The sequence below is a fragment of the Mustela lutreola genome, chromosome 5 (assembly GCF_030435805.1).
Source record: "Mustela lutreola isolate mMusLut2 chromosome 5, mMusLut2.pri, whole genome shotgun sequence".
Taxonomy (NCBI): Eukaryota; Metazoa; Chordata; class Mammalia; order Carnivora; family Mustelidae; genus Mustela; species Mustela lutreola.
In genome coordinates this window covers 98,862,677-98,877,263 of record NC_081294.1, presented here as the reverse complement: position 1 = coordinate 98,877,263, position 14,587 = coordinate 98,862,677, and the positions used below count along the sequence as shown (strand labels likewise).

The window sequence follows — 14,587 nt, the reverse complement described above, 5'->3', positions numbered from 1 at the left end:
ATGAAACGTAATCACTTTTACATCATATCAGGTTTTCAGGATTTAGTGTTGCTTTCTCACAGTAGCTACTGAGTCATTGAGAGCTTTGCCCCAGGAAAAGGAAAGAAGGAAAAAATGTTAAATGCACAGCAAAAAGTCTTCAACAGATACTTGTAGATTGACTACCTTTGTCTTCTTTTTACTTGACACAAATTTCTTCTACCAGGGAATAAGAATCTTGGAAATTCAATTACTTCTTTCTCCTTCCTTCTTCTCGCCCTTCTCTCCCTCTCTCTTTCCCTTCCTTTCTTCCTTTTATTAATTTATAATTTATTTTTTAATTTTTTTAAATTTAATAATTTTTTATTTTTGATAAACATATAATGTATTATTAGCCCCAGGGGTACAAGTCCATGCCTTTTATTAATTTTTTAAAGATATTTATTGAGTTCCATTTATAAAAACTGTTCTAGCGACTGAGAATCCATCAGTGAATTAAGCCCTTGCCTTCATGGATTTTACTTTTAAGTATAAAAGACAGAAACACACACACACACACACAGACTAACTTATGTAGGCATTTGTAGATCATAGAAAGTATTTTGGATTTTATTCTATGTATGATAGCAAGCTGTTGGCTGCTTGAGAAAAGTAAATGGCAGGATCTGATTTATCTTTTAAAAAGCTTACTCAAACTGCTCTTTGAAGGTTAGATCGTAAGGGTGGGGGCAGTAGTTAGTAGTAGTTAATTAGTAGTTAAGATGACTAGTCAGGAGGCGGGAGGTTAGTTGTGCTAATGGTGAAAAATATATATTTCATCTAGATCCCATAGGATTTGCTGACAGTTGGTTATAGAATGAAAAAAAATGGGGTTTAGGATAATGCTTAGATTTTTTTACCTGAATAAACCAGCAAATGTAGTGGCCATTTACTGATAGAGAAAATGCTTGGGGGAAAGCAGGTTTGAGGTTGGAGAATTAAGAGGACATGCCATGTTTAGATATGTATTAGACTTCCAGAGGGAGATGTCCCCTCTGAAGTTGGAAGCACAAGTCTGAACTTACAGGCAGAAGTCAGGGTAAGCTTGTACGTGAGGAGCAAATAATCCGTAGATGATGATTAAAGCTGTGGGAGAGTGAGAGCTCATGAGATCACCCAGGGACTGAGTATTTGTATTAAGGAGGACTGTTTTAAGAACTCTTGCTGCTGAGGGGAACAGAACAGAGGAGAAGCTGGAAGGAGATATGAAGTCAAGGGAGATTTTTATCATTTTGATTTTTTGTTTGTTTAATAAAGTTCATCCTTTGTAAAAAAAAAAAAAAATAGAAGGCAGAGTCTATGTGCACAGATCCTGGTAGCCTGGAAACCTGATAATAGGAGGATGAAATTCTCTTGATTGCTTATATGTTACACTTGGGAAAATAAGACACAAAGTCATGAGCTGAGAGGAAGGGAGAGGGGGAAAGAGCATATTGTAAATTTGAGAAGCAATGGGAATGTGTGAAATAATCCTTTTGGAGAGTATGTTGTTTAGTATTTCAGACTTTTAGACTCTGAGATAGTGTAATCTCAGGAATGCCACATATTTCTGTGAATATTTTCCTTAAAGGAACCAGAATAGGAATAGTTCAGTCCAAAAGTCATTAAATGTAGACAGAGTGCTTCTCTGATTTGTTCAGAAAATGTGTAAAAGTCATTTGATAAATTCCAGCCTTTAAATTTTTGAATCGCTAATATAGCTTCCTGGTTCAAAATGCAAAAGGAATAAACATGTAAGCAATGAACTGTCTTCTTTCCTTGGGTCCCTACTGTCTAATTCCTTTCCCTGGAGTCTGTCAATGATAACACTTCCCTGTGCTTCCTTCCAAAGATACTTTATTGATCAATTTTTTTTTTAAGATTTTATTTATTTATTTGACAGACAGAGATCAGAAGTAGGCAGAGGCGGGTGGGGGTGGGGGAGAAGCAGGCTTCCCGCTGAGCAGAGAGCATGATGCGGGCGGGCGGGGCTTCATCCCAGGACCCTGGGATCATGACCTGGGCTGAAGCAGAGGCTTTAACTCACTGAGCCACCCAGGTGCCCCTATTGATCGATATTTTATTTTTATTTTTTTTAAGTAAGCTCCACACCCAGCTTGGAGCCCAAATCAGGGGTTGAACTCACGACCCTGAGATTGAGACCTGAGCTGAGATACTGATCTATTTTTTAAAAGCTAAAAACATGGTAGGATTTTTAAAATATTCTTTACTCCAATTAAATAAATCATTTTTTAAAATATTATTAATGGTCCTTTATCCTCTTTAATTTATACAAAAATGATTTCTAAAAAGAGCAAGGAAGAGCATCTGTTTTAATAGTAACTTTACAGTATTGGCAGCCATCTGGCAGGAGTGTATCTGTTAGATTTTTCTTAAGAAATATGTATATTTAACAAGGTTCTTTTTCCTTCTTTGTCTTCACAGCTGATCTAGCATCTTTAATGGATAAAACATATGAGAGAAAGTTGCCTGTTAGTTCTCTAACAATATCACGGGTAAGAAAACTTAAACATGTATATTTTCAAAGAGGGAGGACGAGAGGCTCTTTATATAGATGAGGCTGTGTAGATAAAGACTTCATAGGAAATATTTCTCCAGAATATGGTACGTTTTTGTGGTTACTTAAAGTGTTTTGTGGTAAAGTAGCAAACTTCTATAACCGAAATAAAAGGTAATAAATTTACCAGACTCTGATATCACTGATCATTTTTATGTATCTGGTTTATTTTTATTTTTCCAGAATATATTCTGTTTTGTGATATCATGATTTTTTTTTAAGTTGGTACACCCTTCAAAGTAATAGTATTCATTTGTTAATATTGGAAGTGATTTTGATACTTGAGGAAGTCTGTAAAAGAAAGGATATTGTTACTGTTAAATTATCTGCAGTGCAGTGGAGAGGAGAATAATATTAGGCTGGGAATCGGAAATAGCTGTTGATAGTAACCAATACTGAACACCTACCTATGCCAGCCGTTTTACTCGTTTCTTAACATACATTATCTCTGTTCATTCTTACAGCGGCTATTTGAGATAAGCGCTGTAAACTGCATTTTACATGTAAGACTCAGACTGGTTGATAACTTTCTCAAGTTCACACAGTTCATAAGTAAAAAAGTGAGCTTCGAACCCAGATCTCTGTGACATCCAACTGCTTTTCAGTTGCCTCCCTCAAAGAGATCCTTTCTTTATCATGAATTTACTTTGTTACATTATCTACTGGACTCCTCTCAATCTCCTCATTTCCAGTGTAGGATCAATAGTATCACCCTACAGGCCTAATGCGATGCCAAAATGAAATCTTAGTTGTGAAAATTCTTTGTTGAAATTAATGGCACCATAAAATTCAAGATGTTGTTAAGTCTAAATGAGGAGAAGTAAAGAAACTCTTATCCTTTTTGGTCTGGGTCCTTTCTTTCTCCCTTTTGATATTTTCCTTTTAGTAGGGAAATAGTTTTAACTAGGTCATAACCTAAGTTGAGTAGACTCCTCATTTTCAGAGGGGAACTGAAAAGCCATTGCTCATCTCTTACATGATGGATATAATTTCTTTATGCCATAATGCCTGATATTTGTAAGCAGCACTTTAGCTTAACAGGCTTTCATGTACATTTTCTCACTGGTGCCTTACACTCTTCAATGCAGGTGCCTTTATTCTAGTTATGCAGATGGAGCAGCTAAGTTCCAGAACGACTATGCCATCTGTCTCTGCCACACAGCAAGCAATCAGGAGAGCTAGTTCTCAACTTTCAGTCCTGTGTTTGAAGCGTATTTTCACTGCTTCTTAATGAGATTTCTAAGTAAAATCCGTAAGTCCTAGGCATTTTTGGAAAATCTTCTCCTTTTTATTCTCTCTTCCTCTTTATGAGGCTTTAATTATATTCACAACGTGCATTTTCTCCTACTCCATCCTCTTTGCCTGTGTGTCTGTGTCAGGGTAGAATCCATTCTTGGAATAATTCTTTTCTGTTTCTTTAGAGTTAAGGAGCACACACAGGGATTTTGTGGTTCAAAGAAAGACTTTGTTGGTGCAAGGATCACAGGTTGACTCTGAACCAGAGTACAAAACCAGAGTAGGAAATCAGAGTAGGAAAATGGTGTTCTCACGTTTGGAACTTGGAACATAGAGAAAATTTCAGGGTTTAAAGATAAAGGGAGAAACTGATAGCTAATTATACACATAGTAAGAGGTGTTCTCTCTTGTTCTGAGCAAGTTTCATGTTTGGTTTTCAGTTTATCTAACCAGGATTGATCTGCACATAGAAAGAAGCCAGTGTATATTCTTTGCCTTAGTATAAAAGGGTTTCAAGGATGAAGTCATACCATGCAAACAGTGGTCCAATAAAATGGGTGTCTTATCTTTTTTAAGGTCAGTTTGTGAATTAGATCCAGTGTATGGCATAATCTGTATTTAACCAAAGTTTATTTTTCTATCTTTTAGTTTGTGGACAACATTTCCTCTAGAGAAGAGGTAGACCATGCAGAGTATTACCTTTATAAGTAAGTTTTCTATTCTATTTGGTTTGTATATTCTTTTACAAAAGGTGATAGGTATTATATGTTTAGCATCTTGCTTTTTAAGTTCCCATTTTGGAGATATTTCCATATCAGTGTATAGATAGCTTCCTCATTTCTTATAACTGCATCAGATTTCATATTATGAATATACTATTTAAATCAGTTCCCCGCTGTAGATAGAAGCTTGAGGTTGTTTGCTCTCTCTCTTTGTATTAGGTGTAATGGAGTAATTAACAACCTTGTACACTTGTAATTGTGCATGGGATTCTCTTAAGTATATACATTTGTAATTACAATAGCTCTTGCCAAATTGCTTTCCACTGAGATTTCACCAACTAGCATACCTGCTGGCAGTCTGTGAGAAAGGCCTGTTTTTACAACTTGGTCAAAAGGAATTTTTATATTTCTGGATTTTTTGTCAGTCTGATAGGTGAAAAATTTTATGTATCTACTTCTCTCCCTTACTTATTTGGTTGAAAATACAGTCTGTTTGCACTATTCATCTATTTTTAATTAACACTACATTTTAAAACTTTCTGTACATTACCACATTTACTTCATTCTTTCTCATAGCTCTTAACATTTCTACTGTGAAATACAGATACATACTCATGTGTACAAAGAAAAAGAAGCATGTTCAGTACAGTACCATCTATAGTAGCAAAAGACATGAGTAACCTAAAGCTTATTAAAATAAGGGGATGTCAAATAAATTATGATTTACTCTGATATTTGGTTTTTCATTAATCAGATATGTAAAAAATGATACCCTATAACTCTTTACTTTGATTCTTTATTTATTGTGTTTTAAAAATCTGATTTATGATTCATTCCAATTGCTACGTTTCAAAAATAGACTCCAGTTGAAACTTAAAATGTTTTCTAATAAGCATTACATTAAAATTTGCCATTTGATCTTACTTTGCTTTAAGAGAGTATTTTATTTTTTCCATCTGGGTTCAGTTTTTAAAGTTTTCTTTATTTCGGTGAAAATTTATTCAGTTTTTTTTTTCACATGATTTTACTACATAGTAATGAGCCCCTTTTTCTTCTTTCTGAATTGGGTAAATTCTACCACCTTTTTGGAGTTTTCTGTTGAAATGTACATCTTAAGCAGATTAGATTTCACACTTTTTAAAACTTATTTGCCTCTAAAGATGTCATAAGTTTAAATTCTTGGGGCATCTAGGTTTCTCAGTCGGTTAAGTATCTGCCTTTCTCAGGTCATGGAGTCCTGGGGCTTGAGCCCCACATTGGGCTCCCTGCTCAGTGGGGAGTTGTCTTCTCCTTCTGCTGCTCCCCTGCTCGTGCTCTCTCTTTCTCTCTCAAATGAATAAGATCTTTAAAAAAAATAAATAGGTTTAAATTCTGACTCCTAAAATCATAATTGCAAGTGCCCTCTACTCCATTAAGATAAATATAAAGGGATTCCTTGATGAGAGGAAGCCCTCCCTTTCTTGGGTGGTTCTTTGGCACTGTGAGGCTCCTTTGAGAGTTATTTTTGCCTGTGGTGGAAGGTGTATTGGGCTAGCATCTGCCTACTTCTCATTCTTTTGTTTTGTCAATGGCAAAATTCAGAAATAGTTACAATGTCTAAAGAGAAATTATTCCTTAGAATACCATCCTGTGGGACACAGTGCCTTAGCCTTGGAAGAAATACATCCCAAATTTACAGCTACGTCTGTAGCATGTATTTGATTTCAGTGACTCAGCATTGAGCAAGTATTTACCGAGCACCTACTGCATATCCAGGCTATGTCAAGTGCTGGTGTATAGTGACCAGTAAGTTTAACACTGTCCCATTCCTTGTACATTAAAGTTTAACTGAGAAATTTAAGTCCTGCCTTTAAGATCATCCATGATTCTTCACATGATGTTTGGTCTGGAGTCTCACTGAAAGTTTCCTAAAATCTCTCCTTCCTGTTTCCATACAGAACATATACAAGACTCTTATCCATCTTAAATCTGAGCCACTGTTTAATTTGAAGTCCCATCCTTTGCTTAATCAAAACTGATGTTCTAATATGATACTGAATTTCAACAGTACTTCAGTAAAAAAACAAAACTAATGTTCTAACTATGACTTACCACTTTTTTATTTCTGTTCTCCCTTCCATTGCCAAGAAGATTGGCTCTTTTTCTTAGCTTTTTTTTTTAAGAAGTAAACATTTTTATGACTTCATGAGATTACTGTTATATGTATATGGGACTAGGTATAACCCCCAAAAACTGCATCAAGATATAGATAATGGAGGTTGGCTAGATTCACCCATTAGCTAAATGTCTCACTCTTACTTTCCACCCTTAGAGAATATATAAAACAGTTGTGCCTCAGCAAAATTAGAAGTTACATGTTCTGAACTCTTGGGGGTTCTCTGCATTAATTGATAGCAAGAATGTTAATCCTGAAGACACCAGGGGCCCATGGTGTTTCAATCAGAAGTCTAGGGTGAGGAAATGTTGAAGGGATTTCTTAATCCCATACAACTGACAGCTTCTTGCTCGACTGCCCTAAGGATTTCTCATTCCCCAGGCAGGACCGTCTTTGAGAATAAGGCCCACAACAGAACTTTGGGCAGCCACCTCTGTCATTAGCTCAGCTCTTTCACTGCCTTAGCTGGTGCAGACCACGCTCAACAAGTGGAGCATAGCTGCCACAGCTATGTGATCAGATCCTCCACAGTGATTATGATAAGAGTATTAGGGCCAAAGAAGTTTTGACCCTACAGTGATCAGTGGCAAGCTAATGAGCATCTGCCATCCCATTAGGTGCACAAGTAAGTAGTTCCAAGTTCCAGCAATTCAGGGTGCTTCTGACAAACATGCCTGCTGGTTATCATCCTGTCGTCCCAGGAGAGAATTTTAGCTTTTGAATCTCCTGAAGGACACAGGTTTAAAAGTTTAGGGGCTTCAAGATTAAGAGTCCCAGGGATCTTTTAAGGAGAGTTAGAAAGGCTGCTGTTGAGAGAGCAGGAGCGAGAATTTCTAAACCTTCCTCTTTGGATTGTGATCTGTTCACTGGGGGCCTACAACCCGATGATCAACTCTTCCCCCACCGTTCACTTAAAATACAAAACAAGGAAAGGGAAATGATGCATTAACAAAGAAATAATATGAGCTAGAGATGAAGTACTGTAAACAAAACCCAATAGCTAAGAAATGAGAAAACAAGGCATGCTAAAAGCTGTTGGGCTCTAACAAAACAAAGGGTTAAAACAGGAGAATAAAAGGGTGAAAAAGAATAAAACGAGGTACATATTTTGTATTCACCAAATATGTACAGATATGCCCAGGAGAGTGGGAAATAAGTACAGGCCTGCTATCACAGAAATACTCTCAGCAAGTATTTGTGGAATAGTAGCCTTCTTTCTGTGTGCTTTTCAAGCAGTCTTCCCAGAAGCCCTGAAGCTGGCTTTTCACTGGAGTTTGGGGGTATGGGTGCGAGAGGAAGAGGCAGTGAGGGAGAAGCCAAGAGCTGTTGCCAGCAGCCCTCTTCTTCTGTTTAAGCTGAAGAAACTGTGTCTCCAGCTGCTTTATTGATCAGGATCTGCAGAGAGAATTCAGAGAGGTCTGTGAACTCAGAGGAAAACTGTTATTTTTCACCAACCTCTCAGTAATATTTAGCATTTCCTTTCATTATGAATACAGGCAACAGATCACAGTATTATAAGCAGCATCTGTGTCTTTCTCACTAATAAATGTAGGTTTTTCAAATAGCATTATGTTTGTAGCAGCTATCTTAAATTATGCTCATCAGTGCTTAGAAATTAAATTGGAATTAAACTACTTAATTCCCACATCTTAAGCATTTTTTAATATTTTGATAATTTTATTTCACTATAATTGGTTTCCTTTGTGATCCTGTGTGCTCTTATTTTATGCATGTAAAACATTATTCTGGGAAGGGGCTTAGGAGCTTGCAGAGTTCCAGAGAGTTCTTTGCCACAAAGAAATGTCAAGAACCCTGCTATGAGATCGTGTTTGAAAAGAAGGTCCTTTGCTTGGATTAGTCCTGCTGCTTCCCCCAGGCCTTTTGAAGTTTTCTAGATCTTTGTTTTTTCCTTCCTACAAAGAAGGCTTTATTTTCTTATTTTAGTTTAGACTTTGTAGAGTAGACAAACATATGGCTGATAGGTGTGCTGTTTTCCAAATGAAAGCTTAAATACAGCCTGCCTCCTGAGCTTCCCCGCTGAGCTGGAAGAAGGTGAAGGGAAGGTGAGGAGAAGAGGACAGGCGCCTAGATGCTGTTGGCAGGGGACCAGTGAGGAGGTGGCACGGGGCAGGAACAGGAACACTTCTGCTGGGTTTTGGTATCACTAGCCCTTCTGGCTTGATGAGGGAGAAGCCACGAGACTGCCCAGCTGTAGCAACAGAGGTTTTGAGGCACCGAGGAGAAAGGTAACCCCACAACTGATGGCTGCTGAGAGGAAAGGGCCACTCAGTGGGCATCTGACTGCTGGGCATAAGCAGCTGACTGCTGAGTCATGCTCGATGTTTATTAAAAAGAGTTTTATGGGGAGCCTGGGTGGCTCAGTCGGGTAAGCAGCTGCCTTTGGCTCAGGTCATGATCTCAGGGTCCTGGAATTAAGCCCCACATCAGGTTCTCTGCTTACCAGGAAGCCTGTTTCTCCCTCTCCCTCTGCCTGCCTCTCTGCCTACTTGTGTTCTGTTAAATAAATAAATAAAATCTTAAAAAAAAAAAAAAACGAGGGGAGCGTTTATATGTCCCATGTTAGTGTTGAAAAGAGTTGAGCAAAACAGTTTTTCCTTTGGGCATAGGATTAATTTCTGCTTCCTATTCCTATGCCCTCTCCTTTGGCTTTTGAAGGAAAAAAATCTTCCTACCTTTTCTGTACTAAGTTTATAATACTGTAGATTTAGAGCATTCCTAAGAATTAGATTTGCATCTTTATTTTACTGATGCAGAGACAAAGGCGTAGAGATTCACTGAGAACAGTTAGTGTGGATGATGTGCATGTAAGCCACTGCCTGTCCCACACAGAGAAAGGGAGCCACAAGAATGGAATGTGAACAGAGACCAATACTATAAAAATACAGTGTTTTCCCAGTGCAAGGTATTATCAATAAGGATCCCAGAGGGAGCTATCATTTTTTTTTATTTTCAAGGAAGCAGAGATGGAAGGGATTCCATGGAGACCAGAGTATAGAGCATGGTAGAGCATGAGAAAATGAAAATGAAGACATAGAAGGAAATTCCTTATATTTCTTGTAATCTGTGGGTCCTTGGTGGTACTTCTAAAAGTGCTTTCTAAAAACTAAGATCTTAGCTTTTTTTTCACAAGAGATACCTTTTAAGGTTCTTTGAACTTGAGGTCAGTGTTATAGCAAGTTACCTAGAGTTTTCCTTTATCATTTTGTGGAGAGCGTCTCTTGGGCCACCTAATCAATAGTTCTGAGCTCAGGACCCCCCAAATTTATGTGTGTTGCCTATGTGCATACTGATGATCCCTGAGGCAGGTTCTTTGTCTCCATCTTCAGGAGACAAAACTGTCATCAGTAAAATTGTGGCACCAGTAAAAGCTATTGTTTTCATGGTTCTAACAACTTTTAACAATTCCCATATCAGTATTTGATTATTGCATTTATTGAATGCAACCTCAAGCCATAAAAATTGCTTCTTTCCATGTGGTATCCTCTTATTTACCAAGGATGTTTGCACATTACATCTTTAAAGTCTTACTCAGGCTTTCAAGTACTTTTTGGGATCACGGCAATTTAGACATGCATGAAATGAGACTTGTTCCTTTTTTTATCAGAGTGTCAGTAATCAGAACTGATAATTTTGATCTGCAACATAATGGTCATTCCTGAAGGCAAAGTGATAGAAATTTCTAATGTGTATAACATATTCTCTCTATTTTTAAAATATAACATTTTTTTAAAGTAGCCTTTTAGGGGTGCCTGGGTTATTCACTCAATTAAGCGTCTGACTCTTGATTTCGGCTCAGGTCATCTTCTCAGGATTTTTTTTTCTTATTTTTATTTTTTTAAGATTTTATTTATTTATTTGACAGACAGAGATCACAAGTAGGCAGAGAGGAAGGCACAGAGAGGTGGGAGGGGGGGGAAGCAGGTTCCCTGCTGAGCAGAGAACCCGATGCGGAACTCGATCCCAGGACCCCAAGACCATGACCTGAGCTAAAGGCAGAGGCTTAACCCACTGAGCCATCCAGGCGCCCCATCATCTCTGGATCTTGGCCCAAGTTGGCTCCTTGCTCAGCAGGAAATCTGCTGGAAGTTTCTTTCTCCCTTTCCTCCTTCCCTCCCCCAACTCATGCACTCTTGAGCTCTGGCTCTAAAGTAAATAAAATTTTTAAAAAATAAAGTAACCTTTTGGTTTTTAACAAAAATATGGGGAATGCTGAATTAATTGTCATTCAATAAGAAGAGGCAGTTGCAGAGCTTCATGAGAAGGTCTGTTTTTCTCAGAATACAGCTCTGTGTTGTCATGAAAATGGCATGCCACCCATTAATGAGACAAAGTCAAGGTTGTGTGGCAGGATGTATGCTGCCAACACATTCATCCACACTGTACCTTGGCTTCAAGAATCTTTCGTGAGTTGCTTAACTGACCTGGCAGATACCAGGCGTCCCTGGTTGGAGACGGATGGTAGGTCAGGAACAGCTGGGGTGAGGCAGATGGCAGCCTGCATGTCTCCAGGTCCCAGGTTGGCAGCCAGTCTAAAAAAGGATGGACCAAAATAGCTTCATTTTTCACTAAACAGAAATACCCTAGTGTTTCCTTGGAAGGTGAGTACACTATCCTAGGCCTATGTTGTAAGAATCTGTCTGCCCGTTGAAAGAGGGAAAGGTGGGAGCTTATTAGGACTTTAAGCAATAGTAATTTTCCTTTGAGGGCATAAAGATTGTATATTTCAGCAGTAAAATGAAATTAGAGATTTTTCTGCTAGTGTATTACCAGATGTCATTAATATTTGGACATTGTTAAGAAAAGAGTAAAAGGCCAGGGGAGGTAAATGACTCTTGGAGCTTTTATTTTTTAAAAAAACACATCCATACTTTAATATTACTGAGTGCTTTATTTAGTTCTTATTTGTGGATCCTTACCACAGGGCTGGGAGAGTTTCTTACTGTTAATGGCTCTGCATTAGAGAATAGTCCATTTATAGTAGAATACAGGGCATTAGAAAGAATGAAAACTTTATTCATATTTCTGATGGGACAAATTATAAAGTGCATTTAGTGAAAAAAAAAAACAAGGTATAGAACTTGTTATATTACCGCCATGGATTCTATGTATGCAATATGTTTATGTGCTTTTATATATATGTGGCTATATGTGTGTATGTGCATAGACTGTCTCTGGAATGATATGTATATACACATTAAAAACTGGTAATAGTGATTTCTTTGGGAAAGGAGACCTGGGTGACTTTTTTTTTTTTAAAGACCTGGGTGACTGTTGACTGAATTCTGTCTTGTACCTTCTGAATTTCGTGTCACAGATATATATTACTTTTTACTTTTTACTATGTTATTTTTTAAAAATAACTCAACATTGTTATTGGTAGCGTCTTGAGACGTGTGTATCATAATAAAGGTATATCAGGAGTATTAGTAACAAGAAGTTTTGGATTGAAAACGGAAAATGTTGGGGGAAGTTTACTGTCTGCATAAGGTGATAAAGGCTTGATCTGTGGTAGTTGACCGTGGAAATGAAGAGAGAAATGTTTTGCACATAGGAGGGAAAAAATCAATAGGATTAATGATGGGTTGAATATAAACATAGAAAACAAGGAGGGTCAAAAATGAGCTGAAAATTGAACCTCTCAGTTAATGAGAGAATGGCTAGCTAGTCCATTGATGGAAGTTTTGAACTGGAAGCAAATTTAGAAGAAAGCAAGGTGGTGGGTTTTTCTTTTGCCTTTTCATCGTGTACCTACAGATTTCTAAGTTTGCCGTGTCACCTCTTACATCTACTGACCACATGCGAGCTATTTGAGAGGAACTGGTCACAGACCTTTGGGGGAAGAACAGCTACCGAAACATGCCTACATTGGGGTCTCCCTGATGTCCTGGTGCTAGCTGGGAAATTTTAGGTGTCTCTGAAGAGTTACTAACCTTCCAGATATGTGAAATTGGGACTTGGGAAGACTGAACAGTTTCTTTAGAGCCATGTGTCAAATCCACGCCCTAACTGCAGATTAAGGCCTCCATTCCAATAGAGAGGCTCATCAGTTCGACTAGTCTTTCTCATTGTGCTGGTTCTTTGTCCTAAGGCAGTCTAGGTAATAAAGCAGAAGACAAAGACTCCATGGATACTCTAGTACCTCATTATGGAGTGACATAAAATTAATTACACCCGGAAAAAACCTAGCAAAAACAGGGATACAACTGTAAAAACTGCATAATCGTGAAAAAAAAGTGCTGAAATGACACTGAAGGAATCAGGCTGGCAGGAAATAGTCAAATGACATGGATTTTTAGGACCAATTTAGTTTCCACTTTGAACTGTAACTTAGAGCCAGTTAATGAACTAACTCTGGACATCAGCTTCCAAGATGAGCAAATGACCTTGGATGCTTCCCAAGGCGTGATACATAACTAAAATTCTGTTTCTCAATCTCACTGATCTAGAAGTTAGACTTTATCACTAGAAACCTGGCTTTGAAAGCCTGACATTCTGGTATTTGTTTATTTTCTTACTCAGAACTTTATTTACATAAACACTGAAGTTGAAGTTTCAGCCACATTAACTATGAATATATACACAAGAAAAACTAATGGATGTGAATAACAGAAAGTGTAAGGAGATCTCTTAATCTCATCTAGATTTGGGTGACAGGCTTCATTTACTATCTCATTTATAAATACTTTTAGTAAATTTTTTGGTATGAGAAGTTGTGTATTCACTCTTGTTTTCTAGGGAGCTGGTTTTTTTTAATCTGTATTTGATATTTTCCTATTATCTTTTTCTGTAGAGCCCACAAAGTACCTTTTTTGATGCCTTGCATATATGTGGGGTTTAAAAGGAGAGAACTAAAATAGATCTATTCTGATAGCTGATGAGCCCTCTGAATTAAACCTGAAAATTTTCTACATCTTCATATAAAAAGATACATCCCAAGTTGGTTTTTTCCACAGTATAAAGTCCTTTGAGCCAAAAAAAAAAAAAAAAAAATCAGTTTCTTGGCTGTTTTCATAACTGCAAAGTCATTATCAAGGTAGCAGAAATTATAGCTGTAGGGCCAAGAGACTGGACTGACTGTAACATATTAATGTTTATTAAATAGAGTGTCTTCACAATTTTGTATGTAAGGTGTTTGATTTTTTAAAGATACAATTAAGAAATCTTTTCAGGAGCTGATACAGTATTTAAGGGAGAGATGAGTAGATAAATAGAAGCTTCAAGAAGACCTTTGTGAAAACTGAAGTTTAGCTGATTTCATGACGAGTTTTGAGGCCAGTAGCAAAATGAATTCCTTAGAATTTTTGGATGCCATGTGTCTAGGCAAAAGGACACTTGAGGAACTAGAAGTATTTGATGTGAATGAATTCTCTTTAGTGCCCATGCTGCAGTCATTTTCATGATGGATTTCCAGTTATGTTTTTTATATTTCGAGATCTATTCTCTTCTTCTTTTTAGTAGTAGTATTGATTTTAAGACCAGTGGTACCACATTTCATAGCTAGTAATGGCCAAGGCTGGGGTGTAAAACCAGGCCTTCCAGCTCTAGGCCAGTACAGCACCTAAACAGTATATTTATGACACACTAGCTGTTAACGTGGCTCAGTGATGGATGCTACCAAGAGCTGAAATTCACATTGGCCATATGTTTTCATTCATGAAAGCCAGGCAGAATTTTGATAGTTCTGAAGAACACTGAAATTATTTGGTAAAATAAGAAATTTGTGGGTCTCATATATAAAACTGATGATAGTCCTTCATTTGCTAAGATAATAACAAGTACTGACAGTTAACACAGATAATACACTTTCACAGAGCTTTCAGATTCTAGCCAGAAGGGACTGCTCTTCTCTCAGTGTGCCCAGTGTTTTCTTATCTTGCC

The 14,587-nt window shown here is 37.5% G+C and overlaps 1 protein-coding gene across 3 annotated transcripts in view; it reads left to right on the top strand.

Moving 5' to 3' along the window:
- MRPS27 (mitochondrial ribosomal protein S27) overlaps window positions 1-14,587 on the top strand; it is an 86,301-nt gene that overhangs the window by 16,055 nt on the left and 55,659 nt on the right. Inside the window, exons 3-4 of one of the 3 annotated variants that reach the window (XM_059175200.1) lie at window positions 2,443-2,513; window positions 4,460-4,518. In XM_059175200.1, coding sequence (XP_059031183.1) covers window positions 2,443-2,513; window positions 4,460-4,518 — 130 coding nt within the window. Of the gene's footprint in view, window positions 1-2,441; window positions 2,514-4,459; window positions 4,519-14,587 lie in introns of those variants that run through there. The other 2 variants (XM_059175203.1, XM_059175201.1) reach the window with 2 other exon arrangements.